A 22,522-nucleotide genomic window follows, 5' to 3' on the forward strand; every position below is an offset into this window, starting at 1 on the left:
GTTAAGCATCTGCCTTCGGCTCAGGGCATGATCCCAGGGTCCTGGGATCGAGCCCCATATCGGGCTCCTCCACTGGGAGCTTGCTTCTTCCTCTCCCACTCCCCCTGCTTTATGTTCCCTCTCTCACTGGCTGTCTCTCTCTCTGTCAAATAAATAAGTAAAATCTTTAAAAAAAAACAAAAAACAAAACTGGGGATGTACTGTATGGTGACTAATATAACAAAATAAAAATTATAAAAAAATAAATAAATAAAAAATAAAAAGTAGTTCTCTCTAAAAGACAACCTAATGAATGGGAGAAGATATTTGCAAATGACATATCTGTTAAAAGATTAGTATCAAAATACAAAAAGACCTTACACAACTCAACACCTGAAAAACAAATAATCCAATTAAAACATGGGCAGAAGACATGAATATACATTTCTATAAGGAAGACATATGATGGCCCATAGACAGAGGAGAAGATACCCAACATCACTGATCATCAAGGAAATGCAAATAAAAACCACAATGAAATATCATCTTATACCTGTCAGAATGTCTAAAATCAACATCACAAGAAACAACAGGTGTTGGTGATGATGTGGAGAAAAAGATGCCCTTTTGCACTGTTGGGGTAAATGCAAACTGGTGTAGCCACTGTGGAAAACGGTATGGAGGTACCTCAAAAATTTAGAAGTTGAACTACCATATGATCCAGTAATTCTGCTTCTGGGTATTTACCCAAAGAATATGAAAACACTAATTCGAAAAGATACATGCATCCCTATATTTATTGCAGCATTATTTACAATAGCCAAAGTATGGAAGCAGCCCAAGTGTTCATTGATAGATGAATGGATAAAGATGTGTTATATGTGTACAATGGCATATTATTCAGCCATAAGAAGGAATGAAATCTTGTCACTTGCAGCAGCATGGATGTATCTGGAGAGTATAATGCTAAGTGAAATAAGTCAGACAGAGAAAGACAGATACCATATTATTTCACTCATGTGTGAAATTTGAGAAATAAAATAAATGAACAAAGGAAAAATAAAAAGAGACAAACTAAAAAAAAGGAGACAAACCAAAAAACAGACTCTTAACTATAGAGAACAAACACACTGATCATTAGCAGTGGGGGGGTGGGGAGATGGAATAAGTGTAACGTATTAGGAGGGCCCTTAGCTTGATGAGCATTGAGTAATGTATAGAACTGTTGAATTACTATATTGTATAGCTCAAACTAATTTAACGCTGTACATTAAGTATACTGGATTTTAAAAGAAGTAGTTTTCTTACCTTTCTTGATCACACTTATTCCTCCTGCTACTTTGTCATTGCTCTTTAATTATGGATAATGAAATAAAATGAGTTGATTGTAGTCAAACAGGACTTCCCCTTTTATGCCATAATGAAGTGGTTCATTTAAATAGTACAAAAGCTTATTTTCAAATTATGTACATTTACATAAACTTGATACATACTTTAAATTGTAATGTTTTATGTCCTATACTGTATTTAGCTAAGAAGTTCAGAGTAAATTTCAGCATTGAGATACATGTTTTTAGTGCCAGGTAATTATTCATTTTCAGCCCCCCTAAAAATATACCAATATGATGTTTGAAACTGGTGGGGGGAGAAATAGATCATCTCCTGGTTAAGTGGAAAATTGCACAGTTGGCTTCTGGAGGACTTTGATTCGACGCAGCTTTAAAAGAAATCATTTTGTTAGAACCACAAACTTTCTTCAGTTTGTAGTAATTAACATTCACTGACAGGTACTCTTATCAGTGACTTGAATTGAGTAATACTCCTACTAATTTTGTTCCAGGATGCAGACTTATTTTTTTAGCCCAAGTGACATTAGGATTGATCATTAACATATATAATATACATTGTGCTGATCTTGTACTTCCAACTCTAATAAATAAGAAAGAATAGTAAAATCAAAGTTGAATGCCTGGCCAAGAATTTGATGGGACATGATTGTGGCACAAGCCTTGAGTCCGTAAAGGCAGAAGAATGTGTGCAAGCTTGGGGCACTGCAGCCTCTGCTCATAGCTATGAGGTATCCCTTGTTACCAGTCCTTACCTCCCAGAGCTATCTATTCCTGACTTCTTAATACTTTGTTTAATGCTAGAAAAAGGTAAATAAAATTATGCAGATTCTTGAACTAGTTTAGAAGTGCTTACATTTCCCAGTCATATTCTCCCTTCATTTTGAACAGATACTACCTTTCCTCAGTATTGCAGCCTTACCTCTGAACCCTTGCCAGCTGGAACTGATCAGGGTGATCCCTACTCTTTTTTAAACAAATATTTACTTGACTCTCATGACACTAACTTCTGGTTTTATTCCTATCTCATAGGTTGCTATCTCCTCCATCTCCTGAGGATTTGATTATTTACATTGGTAGGCCACAGGGTATAACTGGTGATTTCCTGGCTTCAGGGTTTCAAATCTCATCAAAAATGTTGATAATTTGCAAATTGTTATCTACTAAACAACTCATCGTAGTTAATGTTGACTCTTACTTATTCGCCTCAGTATATTCTTACTCATCTCAGTTAATGCTGACATTTTGTGTGGTCTTGGATCAAAAAAGCTTTACCTTTCTTACTTTCAAATGCCACATCCAGTTATTCAGCTAATCCTGTGTGTTGAATCTACCAAGTACACATGCTGAGTATCTGACCTCTTCTCGTAACCTCCACTGCTAGTATCCTCGCCACCATCACGTGTGGCCTATTTCTTCCAACATTGTTTTTTACAAGATTCATAGTTAAGACTTACTCTTTTTTTGAGAGTTTTTGTACTTGTGTCTTCTGCCTGGATTGCATTTTCTTCAGTAAACTCTATGTTTATATTCCTACTATCTTTCATCTTTAAATGTTCCTTTTCAAAATTCTAACCACTCTCCTACCCTGACAGTAGTTTCTCTCTTTTTCACTGGTTTATTATGCTCCAAAACACTTATTGTCATCTATTATACTATTTCCTTAAGTTATTTATTTATTTCTAATGTCCGTCCAACAGGATATAAGTTGCACGAGAAGAGAAATTTTTATCATTTATTGTTGTGTCTCGAATGCCTAGAACACACCGGCCCATTGAATTTACCTCTGCCGTTTCTGGCAGTCAGATGAAAATTGAAAACATGACCTCTTGCATAATTCTCATTATCTCGTGTAAATTCTGAGAAAGATGAAATTTTGCCTTACACTAAATTATACGAGAAATATATAAGGTGGATCTTAGGAAGTATATGTAGTAAGCAACATAAAGAATAATGCCTTGATAATTTTAACAATAATATCAGTGATATTATTCCTATCTTTACTTTTTATTTTAATAGTGTTTAATGGCTGAGGGCATAACATGAAAGGTATGTATCCAAAAAACAGAAATCATCTCTATTTAAAATAATTTGAAATGTTTTTATGAAGGTGACAGTTTAACATTAATGAGTAATTGTTCGCTCTTCTATACCATATGAAGCTACTCACGTTACATAACACTCAAATGTTTCACCTTGGTTTCAACATTATACATGAACAAAATTAAAAATTGTTTACCCTGATTTCTTTTTGTCAATTATTAGTGAATTACTTCTGTAGAATGATGTTTATCACAGAGTAATTTTAAAATTGCTAAGGATAAAATTACCATCATAATAAAGGAACAAGTAAATGCATTATAGTATGTGATGAAATATTATTTATCTATTAAAATTCATGTTTTCAAGAAAGTTTGATTTTTGTAAGTAGGGTACCAAAATGTCTGCCTGTCTATTTTTCTATCTACAAAATTTTAACTGGAATCAAATGCACCAAAATGTTTCCTGTATTTTTCTCTAGTTGTAAGGTTATGGATGACTTTTTAGTTTCTTTTTACTTTTGTGTGGTTTTCAGAATATCTCTTCTGTTTGTAGAACTTTTGTAATGAAAACAGAAGTAATAGGTACAATTTGTAAAGAATTAGGACTTCTTCCATACCTATTTGTTGCTTTTTGTTGCTTGATGACAAAGATTTTTTTACCAGTCTGACTGAGCCTCTAATAATTAATGATAATTATTTTTAATACTCATATACAATATGTTTTCACCTAACTTCTGTTTATCAGCTTGTGAAAGTGCATATCAGGATTGTATTTTTTCCCCCCACAGATAGCCTTTTGATTGACTATCAGTTTACCTTCAGCTTATTACAGGAAGATGATCGCCACCATACTGCCATAAACTTCATAGCGAACCCAGAACAGGTGAGATGATAATTTAACTTTTATAATATAATTCTATTAATATCATGGGATACAATTTTTTTATCATTTTTATTGTAATTTTAACTGCTTCTCAGAATTATCACACTATAGGGCTTTTGAAGAAAGACTAATTCTGTTAATTTTTTCTTTTCATAAAACTTATATATCCTTGTGCTTAAGGGAGTTTGTGTGTTTGATATTTCAGATTCTGCCAACAGTCCTAGAATTTAAATTATATATTTTAATTATTTTTTTCAGTCTCATGACAGTGTTTGTGCTTATAATTATGCTCTCAAACTGGGGGTAGCCTTATTTGAAAATAAAAACCATAAATTCAAAACATGCTATATTAAATATGTCCTTTTTCATATACATTGTTACACAATAGTAGATTTTTCACTGTCTTTTTAAGAATCCTCGCCTCCTGGCTTCTTTTTAAGTAATTTTTATTGAGATATAATTGACATATTACATTGTATAAGTTTAAAGTGTATATAACAAGTTGCTTTGAAACATTTATATATTGCAATATTATTACCATGGTAGCATCAGCTAACACCTCTATTATGTCACGTAATTATCATTTCTTTTTTGTTGTGGGAATAATTAAAACTAGTCTCTTAGCAACTTTGAAATACATAATACAGAATTGTTGTCTATGGTAACTATGCTGTGCATTTGCTCTCTGGGACTTATATATCTACTGGTTGCAAGTTTTTATCCTTAAACAACATCTCCCCAGTTCCTCCCAACCCTCAGCCCCAAGGCTTTTATGAGTTTGGCTTTTCTAGATTCTACATATAAATGATATCATTACAAGTATTTGTCTTTCTTTGACTTATCTCATTTAGCATCATGGAATACTTGTTTCTTTAAGAAATTTACTGCATCAGTGATATAATTGTAAAACTTTATGAAGTTTAAATGTATGAAAGATTGATTGTAAGTCATCACAGGAGAAGGCTCAAAGTTCCTTTGGAAGTAACATACATATATTTCTGTCCATCTGCGACTTTATTATAAAGTTAAAAAGTCAAGGGAATAGAAACCATATAGTTTATTTGGGTGGAATTTTAATTCTTTTGAAACTGAAAAGAACTCTTTCAAAATGAAGATGTTAAAAAATGAAGATGGTAATGAAATATTTGAATTATTCTTTTTGTTTATTGTGGTTAGAACACTTAACATGAGATCTGCTGTCCTAAAAAGTTAAGAGTACAATACTCTTAAAACTTCTATTGTGAACTATAGACACTGTGTTGTACAGTAGTAGATCTGATTTTTCTTGCATAGCTGAAATCTTATATCTGTTGACTAGTAACTCCTCATTACCCCACTCCCATCCCCACACCCACCTCTGGCAATTACCAGTCTGTTCTCTGTATCTATGAGATACGGATTTTGTTTTGTTTAGATCCACATATAAGTGAGATCATACAGTATTTGTCTTTCTCTGTCTGACATATTTCACTTAGCATAGTGCCCTCAAGATCTCTTCATGTTATTGCAAATAGCAAGATTTTCTTCTTTTTATGGCAGAATACTATTCCATTGTATATGCATACCACTATTTCTTTGTGCTTTTATGCAGTGATGGACACTTATATTGCTTCCACATCTTGGGTATTGTATATTGCAGTGAACATGGAGTACATATATCTTTTTGAGGTAGTATTTTCGTTTTCATTGGACAGATATCCAAAAGTAGAATTGTTGGATCATACGGTAGTTTTATTTTTAAATTTTTCATAAATTTCCATATTCTTTTCCATAGTGTCTGCACTAATTTACATTTCCACCAATAGTACATAAGGGTCTCCTTTTTTCCACATCTTCAAAAACACTTGTTATTTCTTATCTTTTTTGGTAAGAGCCATTCTAACTGGTATGAGGTAATATCTCATTGTGGCTTTGATTTCCATTTCCCTGATCATTAGTGACGTTGAGTACCTTTTCTTGGCCATCAGTATGTTTTCATCAGAATAAGTCACAGGAATAAAAGATACAATAGAGGGAACACGGTCAGTGATCTTGTGATGGCATCGCGTGGTGACAGACGGTAGCTGCACTGGTGAGCATACCGTATAGCAGTGCTGCATCCGTATGTTCTACACCTGAAACTAATGTAACACTGTCTGCCAAACTATTCTCAAAAATTTTTTTCAAAGTCTATTCAGATCCTTTGTCCATTTTTTATTTTTATTTTTTAATTTTTTTCAAGTTTTAATTTAGCTTCTAATTAGTTAACACACAGTGTAATGTTACTTTCAGGTGTAGAATTTAGTGATTCATCTCTAACATACAGTGCCCAGTGCTCATCACAAGTGCCTTCCTAAATACCCATCACCTATTTACTCCATCCCTCAGCCCACCTCCCCTCTAACAAACCTTTTTTGTTCTCTATAGTTAAGAGTCTGTTTTCTGGTTTGCCTCTCTGTCTTCCTGCCCCCCCACCCCATGTTCGTCGGTTTTGTTTCTTAGATTCCACATGTGAGTGAAATCATATGGCATTTTTCTTTCTCTGATTTATTTCACTTAATACAATAATCTCTAGCTCCATCCACGTCATTGCAAATGGCAAGATTTCATGTATCAGTTTTGATGACCACTTTCAGTTTTTCTATATATAGTTATCATGTCATCTGTAAATAGTGAAAGTTTGACTTCTTCCTTGCCGATTTGGGTACCTTCCATTTCTTTATTGTCTGATTGCTGGGCTAGGAATTTCAATACAATGTTAAATAACAGTGGTGAGAGTGGACATCTGTCTTGTTCCTCACTATAGAGGAAAAGTTCCCAGTTTTTCTCCATTGAGGATGATATTAGCTATGGGTTTTTCCTATATAGCCTTTATTATGTTGAGGTATGTTCCCTTTAAACCAACTTTGTTGAATGCATTTATCATGAATAGATGTTTTACTTTGTTAAGTGCTTTTTATGCATCTATTAAAATGTTCATATGATTTTTATCCTTTGTTTTATTAATATGTTGTATCATATTGTTTGATTTGCACATATGGAGCCATACTTGCAGCCCAGGAATAAATCCCACTTGATTGTGGTGAATGATTTTTTTTAATGTATTGCTAGATTTGTTTTGCTAGCACTTTGTTGAGAATTTTTTCAGCTATTTTCATCAGAGATATTAGCCCTGTAGCCCTCTTTTTTTGTGGACTCTTTATCTGGTTTCAGTATCTGGGTAATGCTGGCCTCATAGAATGAATTTGGAAGTTTTCCTTCTTTTTCTATTATTTTGGAATATTTGGAGAAGAATAGATGTTAACTCTTTAAATGTTTGGTAGAATTTACCTGTGAACCCATCTGGTCCTGGACTTTTGTTTGTTGAAAGGTATTTGATTACTGATTTGCTTACTTTGCTGGTTATCAGTGTGTTCACATTTTCTGTTTCTTCCTGTTTTAGTTTTGGTAGTTAATATGTTCTTAGGAATTTATCCTTTTCTTCTAGGTTGTCCCATTTGTTGGCATATATTTTATCATAATACTCTCTTATAATTGTATTTCTGTGGTGTGGGTTGTTATTTCTCCTCATTCATTTTTGATTTTATTTATTTGGGCCCTTTTTTTTTCTTCTTTTTGATAAATCTCTCTAGGGGTTTATCAATTTTATTAATTATTTTCAGTGAACCAGCTCCTGGTTTCATGGATATGTTCCATTGGTTTTTAGTTTCTATATCATTTATTTCTGCTCTAATCTTTATTATTTCCCTTCTTCTGCTGGCTTCACGCTTCATTTGCTGTTCCTTTTTTAGTTCCTTTAGGTGTAAGGTTAGGTTGTGTAGTTGAGAATTTTCTTGCTTCTTGAGGTAGGCCTGTATTGCCATATTCTTCCCTCTTAGGACTGCTTTTGCTTCATCCCAAAGGTTTTGGAGTGTTGTGTTTGCCTTTTCAATTATTTCCATGTAATTTTTTAAAAATTTCTTCTTTGGTTTCCTGTTTGACCCATTCATTGCTTAGTAGCATGTTGTTTAACCTCCATGTCTTTATAGTCTTTTCATATATTTTCTTATGTTTGACTTCTAGTTTTACAGCATTGTGGTCAAGAAAGATACGTGATATGAGTTCAGTTTTTTTGTATTTGTTGAGGCCTGTTTTGTGACCTAATATGTGATCTTTTGTGGAGAATGTTGCATGTGCACTGGAAAAGAATGTGTATTCTGCTCTTTTAGAATGGGAATGTTCTGAATATATTACACCTTTGCAGTCCAGTGTGTCATTCAAAGCCGTTTTTTTCTTGTTGTCTTTCTGTTTAGATGATCTGTCCCTTGATTTCAGTGGGGTGTTAAAGTTTCCCACTATTATTGCATTACTATCTATTATTTTCTTTATATTTATTATTAATTGTTTTATATATTTGGGTGTCCCATGTTGGGTGCATAAGTATTTGCAATTGTTATGTTCTTGTTGGATTTTCCTCTTTATGATTTTATAGTGCCCTTCTTTGTCTCTTATTACAGTCTTTGTTTTAATATCTAGTTTGGCTCATATAAGTATTGCTACTCCAGCTTTCCTTTGACATTCATGATAAATATTTTTCTATCCCCTCATTTTCAATCTGCAGTGTCTTTAGGTCTAAAATGAGTCTCTTATAGGCAGCATATAGATAGATTTTGTTTTTTATCCATTCTGGCACCCTGTGTCTTTTGATTGGAGCATTTATCCATTTACATTCAAAGTAATTATTGACAGATATGTATTTATTGCCATTTTATTACTTGTTTTTCATTGCTTCTGGAGATTTTCTCTGATCCTTACTTGTGTTTGTTATTTTTGGTCTCTCCTTTCCATTCTAAGAGGCCCCTTTAATATTTCTTGCAGGGCAGGGTTAGTGGTCATGAACTCCTTTAGTTTTTGTTCATCTTGGAAACTCTTTATTTCTCCTTCTATTCTGAATGATAACCTTGCTGGATAGAGTATTTTTGGCTGCAGATTTTTCCCATTCAGCACTTCTAATGTAGCATCCACTCCCTTTGGCTTGCCAAGTTTCTGTTGCGAAATCTCTAGCTAGCCTTATGTGTGTTCCCTTGTAAGTTAAGGACATCTTTTGTCTTACTGATTTTATGGTTATTTAAAAGATTTTATTTCTTTATTTGAGAGAGAGAATATGAGTGGGGGAAGGGGCAGAAGGAGAGGGAGAAGTAGACTCCCTGCTGATCAAGGAGCCCAACTCAGGGCCAGATCCCAGGACACTGAGATCATTACCTGAACCTAAGTCAGACACTTAATCAGCTGAGCCACCCAGGTGACCCACTTTTATGATTTTTTTTAATCACTATATTTTGTAAGTAACTTACAATATATCTTGGTATTGGCCTGCTTTTTTTGATTTTGATGGGCGTTCTCTGTGCCTCCTAGATCTGACTGTTTCCTTCCCCATATTAGGGAAGTTTTCAGCTATTATTTCTTCAAATCAATTTTCTGCCCCCTTCTCTCTCTCTTCTTCTTTTGGGACTCCTATATTATGAATGATATTACATTTGATGGTGTCACTGTGTCTTCTATTCTTTTCCCAAATCCAGTGAGTGTCCTTATGGTTATTGCTTTAAATTCTCCATTAGGCTTGTTACTTATATTGGTTTTGCTTAGATCTCTGGCCATGACCATATCTTTTTCTCTCATTTGGAATGAATTCTTGCATCTTGGCATTTTGTCTTAGTCTCTTACTTCTGTGTGTTACAAATGGCAGTTATGTCTCCTCCTTCTCTTAAAGTAATGGCCTTCTGAGGAAGAGGTCATGTAGTGTCTACATCCTGGAGCTTTATGTAGTATTTTTGGTGTGTGTGACTGAGGCAAGCTTGACTGAGGAAAGCAGGCCTACCAGAGTGGAGGGGGGTTGGGCTTGATATAAGCAAGTTAGGCAGCAAGTGTGTGTGCTTCCCCCATAGGTGTCTCTGTGTTTATGCTGAGGGACAGGGGAGGGAAATGGGCAGCTCATTTGTTCCTCCAGAGGCATATCCATGAATGCTGCCTCTCAGGAATATGATCCCAGGAGAGAGAATAATCTACTCCTGTGTCCCCAAGTTGTTTTTCAGATTGCTGTTTCCATGCTGTCTGCCCCTGTGTTATTTGCCTGATTTTTCTTCAGGAGCAGCACAATGGCCTTCAGGCCCTATCCCAGTCAAGCCTACGGACTTTTAAAACTCTAGGCTTTAAGACCTGCTAGTTGCAAGAACTCATGAAATTCAGCCCCTCTCATTTTCCAAGGCAGTGGCTTTGGGAAAATGTTCTTGTGTGCTTCTCTGTGTGCTCCTCTCTCTCTCTTGCCCTTCTCTGTGACCACAGCTCCCTCCTTTCCACAACACCCACGATCCATTTCTCCCCTAAACCACATCTTCACACTTCCTACCTCCTTTGATGTGGCCTCTTCTCTCCTTTTAGTCCTGGAGTTTGTTCTGTCAGTCTTCAGATCAATTTCTGGGGTATTTAGGATGATTCAATAGTTATCTGGTTGTGTTCATGGGAAGAGATGAGCCTAGGGTCCTCCTACTCTGACACCATCTTCCTACACAGTCTTTCTTTCTTTCTTTCTTTCTTTCTTTCTTTCTTTCTTTCTTTCAACTTTTTCTAAATTTGTAAATCATTTATTAAGAGGCTAACTGGAGAGTACTTGCTCTATCTGTCCCACTTCCCCTATGTTTCCACTATGGACTCTTTGTTAACCTGTGTCCTTTTTTTTTAAATTTAAATTCAATTAATTAACATATAGTGTATTATTAGTTTCAGATAGTAGAGTTCATTGATTCATCAGTCTTATATAATACTCAGTGCTCTCCTTAATGCCCATAACACAGAAACCCGCTTCCCTACCCCCTCCCCTCCTGCTGGGTATTAGCTTAATACCCTCTAGTTCCATCTACATTGTTGCAAATGGCAAGATTTCATTTTTTTGATGGCTGAGTAGTATTCCATTGTATATACATACACCACATCTTCTTTATCCATCCATCGATGGACATCTGGGCTCTTTCCATAGTTTGGCTATTGTGGACATTACTGCTGTAAACATTGGGGCGCAGGTGCCCCTTTGGATCACTTCATTTGTGTCTTTGGGGTAAATACCTAGTAGTGCAATTGCTGGGTTGTAGGGTAGCTCTATTTTCAGCTTTTTTAGGGACCTCCATGCTGTTTTCCAGAGTGGTTGCACCAGCTTGCATTTTTACCAACAGTGTAAGAGGGTTTCCCTTTCTCCACATCCTCCCCAGCATCTGTTTTTTACTGAGTGCTTAATTTTTGCCATTCTGACTGGTGTGAGGTGGTATCTCGTTGTGGTTTTGACTTGTATTTCCCTGATGCTGAGAGATGTTGAGCATTTTTTCATGTGTGTGTTGGCCATTTGTATGTCTTCTTTGGAGAAATGTCTGTTCGTGTATTCTGCCCATTTCTTGATTGGATTATTTGTTCTTTGGGTGTTGAGTTTGGTAAATTCTTTATAGATTTTAGATACCAGCCCTTTATCTGATATGTCATTTGCAAATATCTTCTCCCATTCTGTTGGTTGTCTTTGGTTTTGTGGACTGTTTCCTTTGCTGTGTAAAACCTTTTTATCTTGATGAAGTCCAATAGTTCATTCTCATCAAGATATTAGCCAGTAGGATCTAATAGTATATTAAAAGGATTATTCTCCATGACTGAGTAGGATGTATTCCTGGGTTGCAAGGGTGATTCAACATCCTCAAATTAATCAGTGTGATACTCTACATTAATAAAAGAAAGGGCAAGAACCATATGATCCTCCCAATAGATGCAGAAAAAGCATTTTCGCGGCGCCTGGGTGGCACAGCGGTTAAGCGTCTGCCTTCAGCTCAGGGCGTGACCCCGGCGTTATGGGATCGAGCCCCACCAGGATCCTCTGCTATGAGCCTTGCTTCTTCCTCTCCCACTCCCCCTGCTTGTGTTCCCTCTCTCGCTGGCTGTCTCTATCTCTGTCAAATAAATAAATAAAATCTTAAAAAAAAAAAGAAAAAAAGAAAAAGCATTTTAGAAGCATCCTTTCTTGATTAAAACTCTTCACAGTGTACAGATAGAGGGGACATACCTCAATATCATAAAAGCCATATACAAAAGGCTCACAGTGAATATCATTCTCAATGGGGAAAAACTGAGAGCTTTTCCCCTGAGGTGGGGAACATGGCAGGAATGTTCACTCTCTCCACTGTTGTTCAACATAGTACTAGAAGTCCTAGCATCAGCAATCAGACAACAAAAAGAAATAAAAGGCATCTGAATTGGCAAAGAAGAAGTCAAACTCTCATTCTTCTCAGATGGCATGATACTTTATGTGGAAAACCCAAAAGACTCCACCCCAAAATTGCTAGAACTCATACAGGAATTCAGCAAAGTGGCAGGATATAAAATCAATGTAGAGAAATCAGTTTCATTTCTTTACACTAACAATGAGACAGAAGAAGGAGAAATTTAAGAGCCAGTCCCATTTACAAGTGCACCCAAAACCATAAGATACCTAGAAATAAACCTAACCAAAGATGCAAAGGATCCGTATTCTGAAAACTATAGAACACTCATGAAAGAAATTGAGGAAGACACAAAGAAATGGGAAAACATTCCATGCTTATGGATTGGAAGAACCAATATTGTTAAGGTGGCTTTTCTACCTAGAGCAATCTATACATTCAATGCAATCCCATCAAAATACCATAGATTTTTTTCACGGAGCTGGAACAAATAATCTTAAAATTTTTATGAAACCAGAAAAGACCCCAAATAGCCAAAGGAATGGTGAAGAAGAAAACCAAAGCTGGTGGCATCACAATTACGTACTTCAAACCTATTATAAAACTAATCATCAAGATAATATGGTTCCGACACAAAAACAGACCCTTAGATCAGTGGAACAGAATAGAGAACCCAGAAATGGACCCTCAACATTATGGTCACTAGTATTTGACAAAGCAGGTAAGAATATCCAATGGAAAAAAAACAGTGTCATTAACAAATGGTGTTGGGAAAATTGGACAGCCACATGCAGAAGAATGAAACTGGACCTTTTTCTTACCCCATACACAAAAATAGACTCAAAATGAATGAAAGACCTAAATGTGGGACAGGAATCCATCAAAATCCTAGAGGACAAAACAGGCAACAACCTCTGTGACTTCGGCCAAAGCAACTTCTTGCTAGACACATCTACACAGTCTCTTTAATTCACTTTGTGTTCTGTATATATGTTTGTGTCCCCCCAGAATCGTGTGTTAAATCATAATGCTCAATGTTATGGCATTTAGAGATGGGACATTTGCAAGGTAATTAGGTCATGAGGGTGGAGCCCTCATTAATGGGATTAAAAGAGGCTCTTCAGAGTTCCCTCACCTCCTTTAGCCATGTGAGGACACAGCAAGAAGGGGCTTGTCCATTAAACAGGAAATGACCTCAACAGATACCAACTTTTCCAGCACCTTTATTTTGGAATTCCCAGCCTCCAAATGTGTGAGAAGTACAATTTTGCTCTTTATAGCCACTCCTTCTGCCCTAGTCTGTGGTATTTTTCGTATAGCAGTCCTAATGCCCTAAGAAAATAAGGATCCAGTTTCATTCTTTTCATGTAGATAGCCAGTTTTCCCATCATCATTTGTTGAAGAGACTGTCCTTTCCTCATTGTGTATTCTTGGCAACCTTATTGAAGATAACAATGTATATTTGGGTTCATTTCTGGGCTCTCTATGGACCATATGTCTATCTTTATGCAAGTACCCTATTTTTAATTACTATAGCTTTGTAATATATTTTGAAATCAGACAGTGTAATACCTCCAGCTTTGTTCTTCTTTCTCAGGATTGTTTTGGCTTTTTGAGGTCTCTTACGATTCTGTATGAATTTTAAGATTTTTTTTCCATTTCTGTAAAAATGCCACTAGGAATTTGATGAGATAATATTGAATTTATAGATTTCTTTAAGTAACATGGACATTTAAACAATAATAAGTTTCCCAATCTGAGAACACAGGATATCTTTTCATTATTTGTGTCTTCTTTCTTACATCAATGTTGTATAATTTTCAGTGTATATCTTTCATCACCTTGGTTAAGTTTATTCCTAAGTATTTTCTTCTTTTTGATACTATTATAAATGGGATTGTTTTCTTAACTTCTTCTAACATAATTTGCTGTTAGTGTATAGAAATAAAACTGATTTTTTTAATGTTCATTTTGTATCCTGAAACTTCACTGAATTTGTTAGTTCTAACAGGCTTGTGTGTGTGTGTGTGTGCGCATGTGTGAATACAGTGTTCAGGTTTTTCTACATATAAGATTATGTCATCTGTAAATAGATATTATTTTACTTCTTCCTTTTTGACTTGGATCCCTTTTATTTATTTCTCTTACTTAATTGTTTTTGCTAGGATGTCCAATACTTTGTTCAATAGAAGTGGTGAGAGTTGGCATCCTTATCTTATTCCTGATCATAGAGGGAAAGCTTTCAATTTTTCTATATTGAGTATGATGTTTACTTGGGCTTGTCAGTTATGGGCCTTATTATATTGGGGTACATTCCATTTATAGCTCATTTGTTGAGGGTTTTTATCATGAAGGATGATTAATTTTGCCAAATGCTTTTTCTATATCAAGATGGTTATGATTTTTATACATTTTGTTAATGTGGTGTATCACATTAGTTGATTTATATATGTTGACCTATCTTTTCATCCCAAGGATAAATCTCACTTTATCATGGTGAATGATCCTTTTAAGGTGCTGCTGAATTCAATTTGCTAGTATTTGTTGAGGATTTTTGCAACTGTGTTCAGCAGTGTTATTGGCCTAGAGTTTTTATTTCTTTTTTCTTTTCTTTTTTTTTTTTTAAGATTTTATTTATTTATTCGACAGAGATAGAGACAGCCAGCAAGAGAGAGAACACAAGCAGGGGGAGTGGGAGAGGAAGAAGCAGGCTCATAGCGGAAGAGCCTGATGTGGGGCTTGATCCCACAACGCCGGGATCACGCCCTGAACCAAAGGCAGACGCTCAACCGCTGTGCCACCCAGGCGCCCCCTAGAGTTTTTATTTCTTGTACTGTCATTGTCTGGCTTTGGTATCAGATTATCTCTGGCCTTATAAAATGAGTTGGGAAGTATTCCCTTCTCTGTAGTTTTTAGAAAGAATTTGAGAAGGATTGGTATTAATTCTTTAAATGTTTGCTCGAATGAACCAGTGAAACCATTTGTTCCTGAGTTTTTCTTTGTTGGGAGGTTTCTGTTTACCCAGTCTCCATGCATGTTATTGATTTGTTCATATTTTCTATTTCTTCATGATTCTGTCTTGGTAGTTTGTATGATTTTAAGAATTATTGATTTCGTTTTGGTTATCTAGTTTGTTGATATGTAATTAGTCATATTAGTCTCTTTTAATCCTTATTTCTGTAGCTTAGTTTGTAATGTTTCATTTATGATTTTACATTTTAATTCTTCTTTCTTCTCTTAGTCTTGCTAAAGGTTGTGTCGATTTTGATTAAAAAATAACTCCTGTTTTATTGATTTTTCTTTTCTACTCTTTATCTCTGCATTAATCTTTAATATTTACTTCTTTTTGCTAACTTTGAACATAGTTTGTTCTCTTTTGAATTGAGGTGTGAAGTGAAATTGTTTATTTGAGAGCTCTCTTCTTTTCTTTTTTTTTAAGATTTTATTTATTTCAGACAAAGAGTGAGAGAGAGAGCATGAGCTTGGGGGAGGAGCAGAAGGAGAAGGAGCAGTATACTCTCCACTGAGCAGAGAGCCCCACGTGGGGCTCGATCCCAGGACCCTGGGATCATGACCTGAGTGGAAGGCAGACGTTTTACTGACTGGGCCACCCGGGCAGCCCTGAGAGCTCTCTTCTTTTTTAATCGTATTTGTTACTTTTAATTTTCTCTTTGAACTGGTTTTGTGGCACCCCATTGGTTTTGGTATATAATTTTTCATTTTATTTTGTCTCAAGGTATTTTCTGATTTCCCTTTGGATTTATTTTTTGATCTATTAGTTCAGAAATGTGTTAATTTTCTACGTGTTTTTTAACTTTCAAATTTTCCTCCTGCTATTGATTCCTAGTTTCATTCCATTGTGGTCAGAAAACATAACTGATATGTTTTCAGTCTTCTTAAATTTGGTAAGACTTGTTTTGTGACCTAACATGTGATGTTGTTTGGAGACTATCCCATATGCCTATGAACAGAATGTGGGTTCCGATGCTTTTATGTGGGCTTTTGTTTCTATGTCTGTTAAGCATGTGTGTTTTGTAGTATTCAAGTCCACTTTTTCCTTATTGATTTTCTCTTTGAGTATTCTATCCATTGTTGAAAGTAGGGTATTGAACTCCCTTATTATTATTCTGTTCCTTCTATTCTTCCCTTCAGTTGTGTCAATGTTTGTTTCTATATTTAGGTGCTCTCATAGTGGGCACGTTTGCATTTATCATAGTATATCTTCTGGATTAATTGATCCATTTATCATTATATAATGTCCTTGTTTGTTTCTTGTGAAAGATTTTGACTTAAAGTCTGTTTTGTCTCATATAAGTATAGCTACTTCTTCCTCCTTTTGTTTCTTATTTTCATGGAATATCTTTTCCAATCCCTTCATGTTTAGTCTATAAGTGTCCTTAAATCTGAAATGAGTCTCTTTTAGATAGCATATTGTTGGGTGTTGTTGTTGTTGTTTTTTTAATCCAGTTGTCCACTCTGTGTCTTTTTTTTTTAATGCTTTTTTATTATATTATGTTAGTCACCATACAGTACATCCCTGGTTTCTGATGTAAAGTTCGATGATTCATTAGTTGCGTATAACACCCAGTGCACCATGCAATACGTGCCCTCCTTACTACACATCACCAGTCTATCCCATTCCCCCATCCCCCTCCCCTCTGAAGCCCTCAGTTTGTTTCTCAGAGTCCATAGTCCCTCATGCTTCATTCCCCCTTCTGATTACCCCCCTTTCTTTATCCCTTTCTTCCCCTACCGATCTTCCTAGTTCTTATGTTCCATAGATGAGAGAAAACATATGATAATTGTCTTTCTCTGCACTCTGTGTCTTTTGAATGGGGGGCTTAATGGATTTATGTTTAATTATTGATAGGAGAGGATTTACTATTGCCATTTTGTTAATTGTTGTCTGTCTTATTTTTTTTGTTCCTCTTTTCTCCCTTGCTGTCTTTTACTGTGCTTTATTGATTTTTTGTAGTGATACGCTTTGATTTCTTGCTCTTTTTCTTTTATCCTATATGTATTTTTCCTTGTAGTTATCATGAGACTTACATACAATATATTATAGGTATAGCAGTCTTTTTTAAGCCTATAAAACATAACTTCAATCACACACCAAAAGTTTATACTTTACCTTTGTTTCCCCTCTCACTCTGTCACTGATGTTATAACAGTTTAGCTTTTTTTTTTTTTTTTAAGCAGATCTAGTGGTGATGATCTTCCTCAGCTCCTGTTTGTCTGGGAAAGTCTTTCTCTCTCATTTTTTTTTTTAAGAACAGTTTTACCAGGAATTGTATTCCTGGTCAGTATATTTTTTCTTTGAAAACTTTTAATGTGTCTTCTCAATCCCTTACAGCCTGCAACATTTCTTCTGAGAAATCCACTCATAACCTTATGGGGCTCACTTGTNCTTTTAATGTGTCTTCTCAATCCCTTACAGCCTGCAACATTTCTTCTGAGAAATCCACTCATAACCTTATGGGGCTCACTTGTATGTGATAAGTCACTTTGCTATTGGTGCTTTCAAAATTCTGTCTTTGACATTTTACAATTCGATTTGATTTGATTTCTCTGGGTTTATCTTCCTTCTGTTTTCTTCAGCTTCATGAATCTAGATGCCTATACTTCCCGGATTTGGGACATTTTAGACCATTATTTCTTTAAATAAGATTTCTTCCCCTTTCTTTCTCTTCTCTTTCTGGGACTTTCATCATATATATATATACAATATATATATATTGTGTATATATATATATATATATTGGTTTGAATATATATATTCAGTATATATATACTGGTTTTTCTTGAAGTATTCCGTAAGTCCACTAGGCTTTCTTCACTTTTTTCTTTCTCTTTTCTTTTTGCTCCTCTTACTGTGTAACTTCAGACGATTTGCCTTTGAGTTCATTGATTCTTTCTTCTGCTCAGTCAGGTTTGTTTTTGAGGGTCTGTATTGATTTATTGTATTCTGTAGTTCTTTTTTATAGTTCTGTCTCCGTTGATGTTGACATTTTGTTCATATAATGTTTTCTTGATTTCATTTAATTATCTTTCTGTGGTCTCTTATTACTCCCTTACTTCTTTAATATAATTATTTTGAATTTCTTGCCAGGCAATTATAGAACTCCATTTATTTAGAGTTAGTTACTAGAGATTTATTTTGTTTCTATGGTTGTGTCATTTCTCTAGTCCTTCATTTCCCTTTTAGCTTTGCATTGGTGTCTCTCGCATTTGAAGAAACAACTGCTTCTCCCAGTGTTTATGGACCAGCTTCAAAGGGAAAGACCTTCATCAACCAGCCTAGCTAGAGATACTGGGAGCATCTGAAAACTTTTCTATGAATTAACATATTCAAGTCTTTCTTCCTCCTAGGGAATAAGTCTTAGGTTTGCATGTCTTCTCTCAATTCCAGAGAGTCATTCTGGCTATAGTGAGCTGTCTACCTTTTCCCCTTGGAAAGTGCACAGAAAATCCAGGGTGTTGAATGCACACCTCATTCTTCCTTCTGGAGGAGAAGTCTCAGGGTTGTGCACCTTCTCCCAATGTTGTGGAGCCATGACAGCAGCAGTAAGCCACCCACTTATTTTCTTTATTTTTAGCTGCTGTCAATGTCTGAACTATGCTTGTTCTCTTAGTGCTGTAGGTGAGGTGAAACAGAAAGAGATGCTTTGTGCACTGCAGTGAAAGGCCAGAGATGTTGGGTATATGCTACACTCTCTCTTTTCCCTGAGGTAGTAGTCATAAGCTGAGATGATCTCTCTAATGCTGAGTGCTGTCTTGGGGCAGGGGCTGAAATGGGTAAAGTGAAATTGCTCTTCTTACCCATTATAATGCGGCCATTGTTGGTTTTGTATTAACCTTTGGTACTGCAACTTCTTAACTGGATTTTGATTCTCTCATAAAGGTATTTTGGTTCACATAACATTGTTAAATCAGTGTTTTTATATAGGATAAGGGTTGGCACTTCCTATTTCACCATCTTATTGATGTCACTCTCTATTGCTGTATTTTTTATTATATGTTAATCTATCTTTTAATCCATATCATATTAAAATAATTCATATTTTAATAGGTTATATCAAATAGATGAAACCTCCATATATATCCTGCCATTTGCTAGCTTCATTCCTCTACAGTAATTTATTTGATTTGCCAACAAATAATATAATTTCTTAATTTTCCTTTTCCAGTAAAATAGGCTCCCTCTTCTCAAAAAGTAGAATAGTTCATTTTATGTTGCTCCTTATTTTTTAGATTTTAAGGAAATGTGTATATTCTTGGGAATATAATTAAAGTTTGACTCTTAACTAAGAATTTTAAATGTATAGTCTTTCAGGTATAACCTTCTCTTCACTGAGGTGGCATGTGTTTTACCAAGACATTAAAAATGTCAGAAACTACATTCTTCAGTGTGATATTAAAGCTTATGTTAAATCACCACTGACTTCTTTTTTATTGTAAAATATACATAAAATTTATCATTTTAACCATTTTTAGGTGGACATTAAGTACATTTACAATGTTGTGCAATCATCACCACTGTCCATCACCAAATTTTTTTTATCATTCCAAACAGAATTTCTAAATCCATTAAGCAATAATTCCTCACTTCTTCTTCCTGTAGCCCTGTTATTTTACTTTCTGCCTTTATGAATTTGTATATTCTAGGTACCTCATACCATACAATATTGTAACCATACAATATTTGTTCTTTTGTCTCTAGCCTGTTTCACTTAGCCTAACATTTCCAAGGCTCATCTATGTTGTCGCACATATCAGAATTTCATTCTTTACCATTGGCCTCTTGAATGTTTAATTCCAAGTAATTAGAATGTCATTCCAAACTTATGGACTTCTTTGAAGATATAAGAAATTTAATATAATTGGAATATCTGACTCAAAATGTGGGAGTGTCTGGGTGGCTCAGTTAGTTAGATTTTTTTCCTTTGGCTCAGGTCATGATCTCGGGGTCCTAGGATAGAGGTCCCTACTCAGCAGGGAGTCTGCTTTTCCCTCTCCCCCCCCCAATTTGGTCTCTTTCTCAAATAAATAAATAAAATCTTTAAAATAAATGTGGGTGTGAGTAATATTTCTCCACAATATTATTCATAGTGTCATACATGTAGGCTCAGATTAGCTATAATTCTAGTTTGCTTCTCTCTTGACCGTCCTCTCCTTTTTCAATTTCCTGACATCTTGACTGCTTCCAAATTACAGCTTTCTGTTTTACTTTCCACTGTCTTGCCCAGTTGAAGTCAAGAGCCCAGACACATTTTCATTGAAACTACAGGATGTGAAACTATCATGACAGTTGCCACTAAGAATGCTTATAACATCATTATATCTAATTATATAAATATAATTTATAACTAAAATGATAGTCAATTTGGAACAGTTACTGAAATTAATATAGATTAGTGGTCAGGGCTTCCTACTTATCCTACATAAAAAAATAATAAATAGGTACCTTAATTATTTATGCATTTCCTACATTTTGACAATAGATTTAATTTTAACCCATTTTCACCTGAGAGTTCTAGTTTATGTATTATATATATATTTTTTCACTACAAAAATGTGTGTATAGTAATACAATATGCACCTAAGAAGAAATCTTTCAACAAAACAATAATCTTACATTGCTGTAAAATTACTTTGGACTAACCCAAGCCTGTACCATTTAACTATTAACTGCAGGTAAGCAAAGAGAATCAAAATACAAACAATGAATTACAGCAGCCTCTGGCTTACATACAGAAGGCTGGATTATAGTAGGGAGGATAAATGGGAACTTTAAACTACCTTTGAATTTATCACCCATATATTTTCATTAAAAAAGTGTAACTGACGTCTACACTTAGTTGAATATTGACAAAATGTATAGAATCTGTGAAATATGGGCATAATTAAAACATTAAACATTATTTAGTGTAATTTTATTTTTTAACCCTAATATTTTCTTTCTTGGTAGTCAAACAAAAATTTGGATATTTCGATTAATGCATCAAACAACTTTAATCTCAACATTACGTGGTCAGTTGGTTCAACAGGTAAGAGGATTTTGTTGTCACATGTCTTTCACATCTGTTTGTTTATGGAAGGTATTCTAGCATGGTCTTTTATTGTTAATTCAAATAATGGAAATTAAAAAAATATATGTCATTGTGCTGATACAGGTAAAAATAGTAAGTAGCATTATTAATAAAGTTTCATTCCTTTGCTAATTTGTCCCTATTCAATTAAAATTAGACTGGTAACAAATATTGTACACCACTTAATTTTTTAAATGGCAGTTTTATGAATTATTGTGATTTTAATTAAGATAGATTACTTCTTTAATGACTAGGGACTGAGATTTCAATTATTTGATTTACTATTGAAGCTATAAATTTAATTATTAACCTTAATATTGATACAAAACAATGAAATTCTGTGCATGCTGATAAATTAACATGTTTTCTATTACTTTCAAGCTTAGAAATATACTATTCCTTTTGTCAGTTTCAGTGCTGAAAATTAAAAAAAAAACCCTATACTTAATATGTCTTCCATAATAAGGCTTATAAGTTGAAGTTTTTGACTTTTAAAAAATGTAACCGAGATGAAATACAATGTCGGATTAAGAAAAAGTACGCTCACTTTTTTTGTATTTACATCGTAGGAAATTCTATTGGTTTTCATCTTCTATATCAAAGATATACTCTTACATAAAAGTGTTGGAATCTTCTTTAAAGAAAATATGTGGATTCGCAGATATCCGTATTTGATTTCTGAAAATCAAGTCATTATCTATTTTAGTATATAGAATCATGGAGATGTAGAATTGAGGAACGATGAGGTCTTTGCAATTCTAGAACCTATATTACATGTGTTAAAAAATGAGAAGTTTGGGCAACTATATAGACATTTTGTTACTATGGTGCCAAACATAGAGTAGAATCTTGGCATTTTGAGCTTCATTAATTAAGAATTCATGATGGAACACTAGGCTGGCTCAGTCGGTAGAACATGTATCTCTTGATCTTAGGGTTCTAAGTTTGAGTCCCATGTTGGCTGTAGAGATTA

The 22,522-nt window shown here is 34.7% G+C and overlaps 1 protein-coding gene across 1 annotated transcript in view; it reads left to right on the forward strand.

Moving 5' to 3' along the window:
* The window catches only part of ATRNL1 (attractin like 1), a 723,131-nt gene that overhangs the window by 254,638 nt on the left and 445,971 nt on the right, over positions 1-22,522 (forward strand). Inside the window, exons 21-22 of the mRNA XM_034663626.1 lie at positions 4,156-4,250; positions 21,429-21,507. Of these exons, the coding sequence (XP_034519517.1) occupies positions 4,156-4,250; positions 21,429-21,507 (174 nt within the window). The remainder of the gene's footprint in view (positions 1-4,155; positions 4,251-21,428; positions 21,508-22,522) is intronic.

The sequence above is a fragment of the Ailuropoda melanoleuca genome, chromosome 6 (genome assembly GCF_002007445.2).
Source record: "Ailuropoda melanoleuca isolate Jingjing chromosome 6, ASM200744v2, whole genome shotgun sequence".
In the NCBI taxonomy this organism is placed as follows: domain Eukaryota; kingdom Metazoa; phylum Chordata; class Mammalia; order Carnivora; family Ursidae; genus Ailuropoda; species Ailuropoda melanoleuca.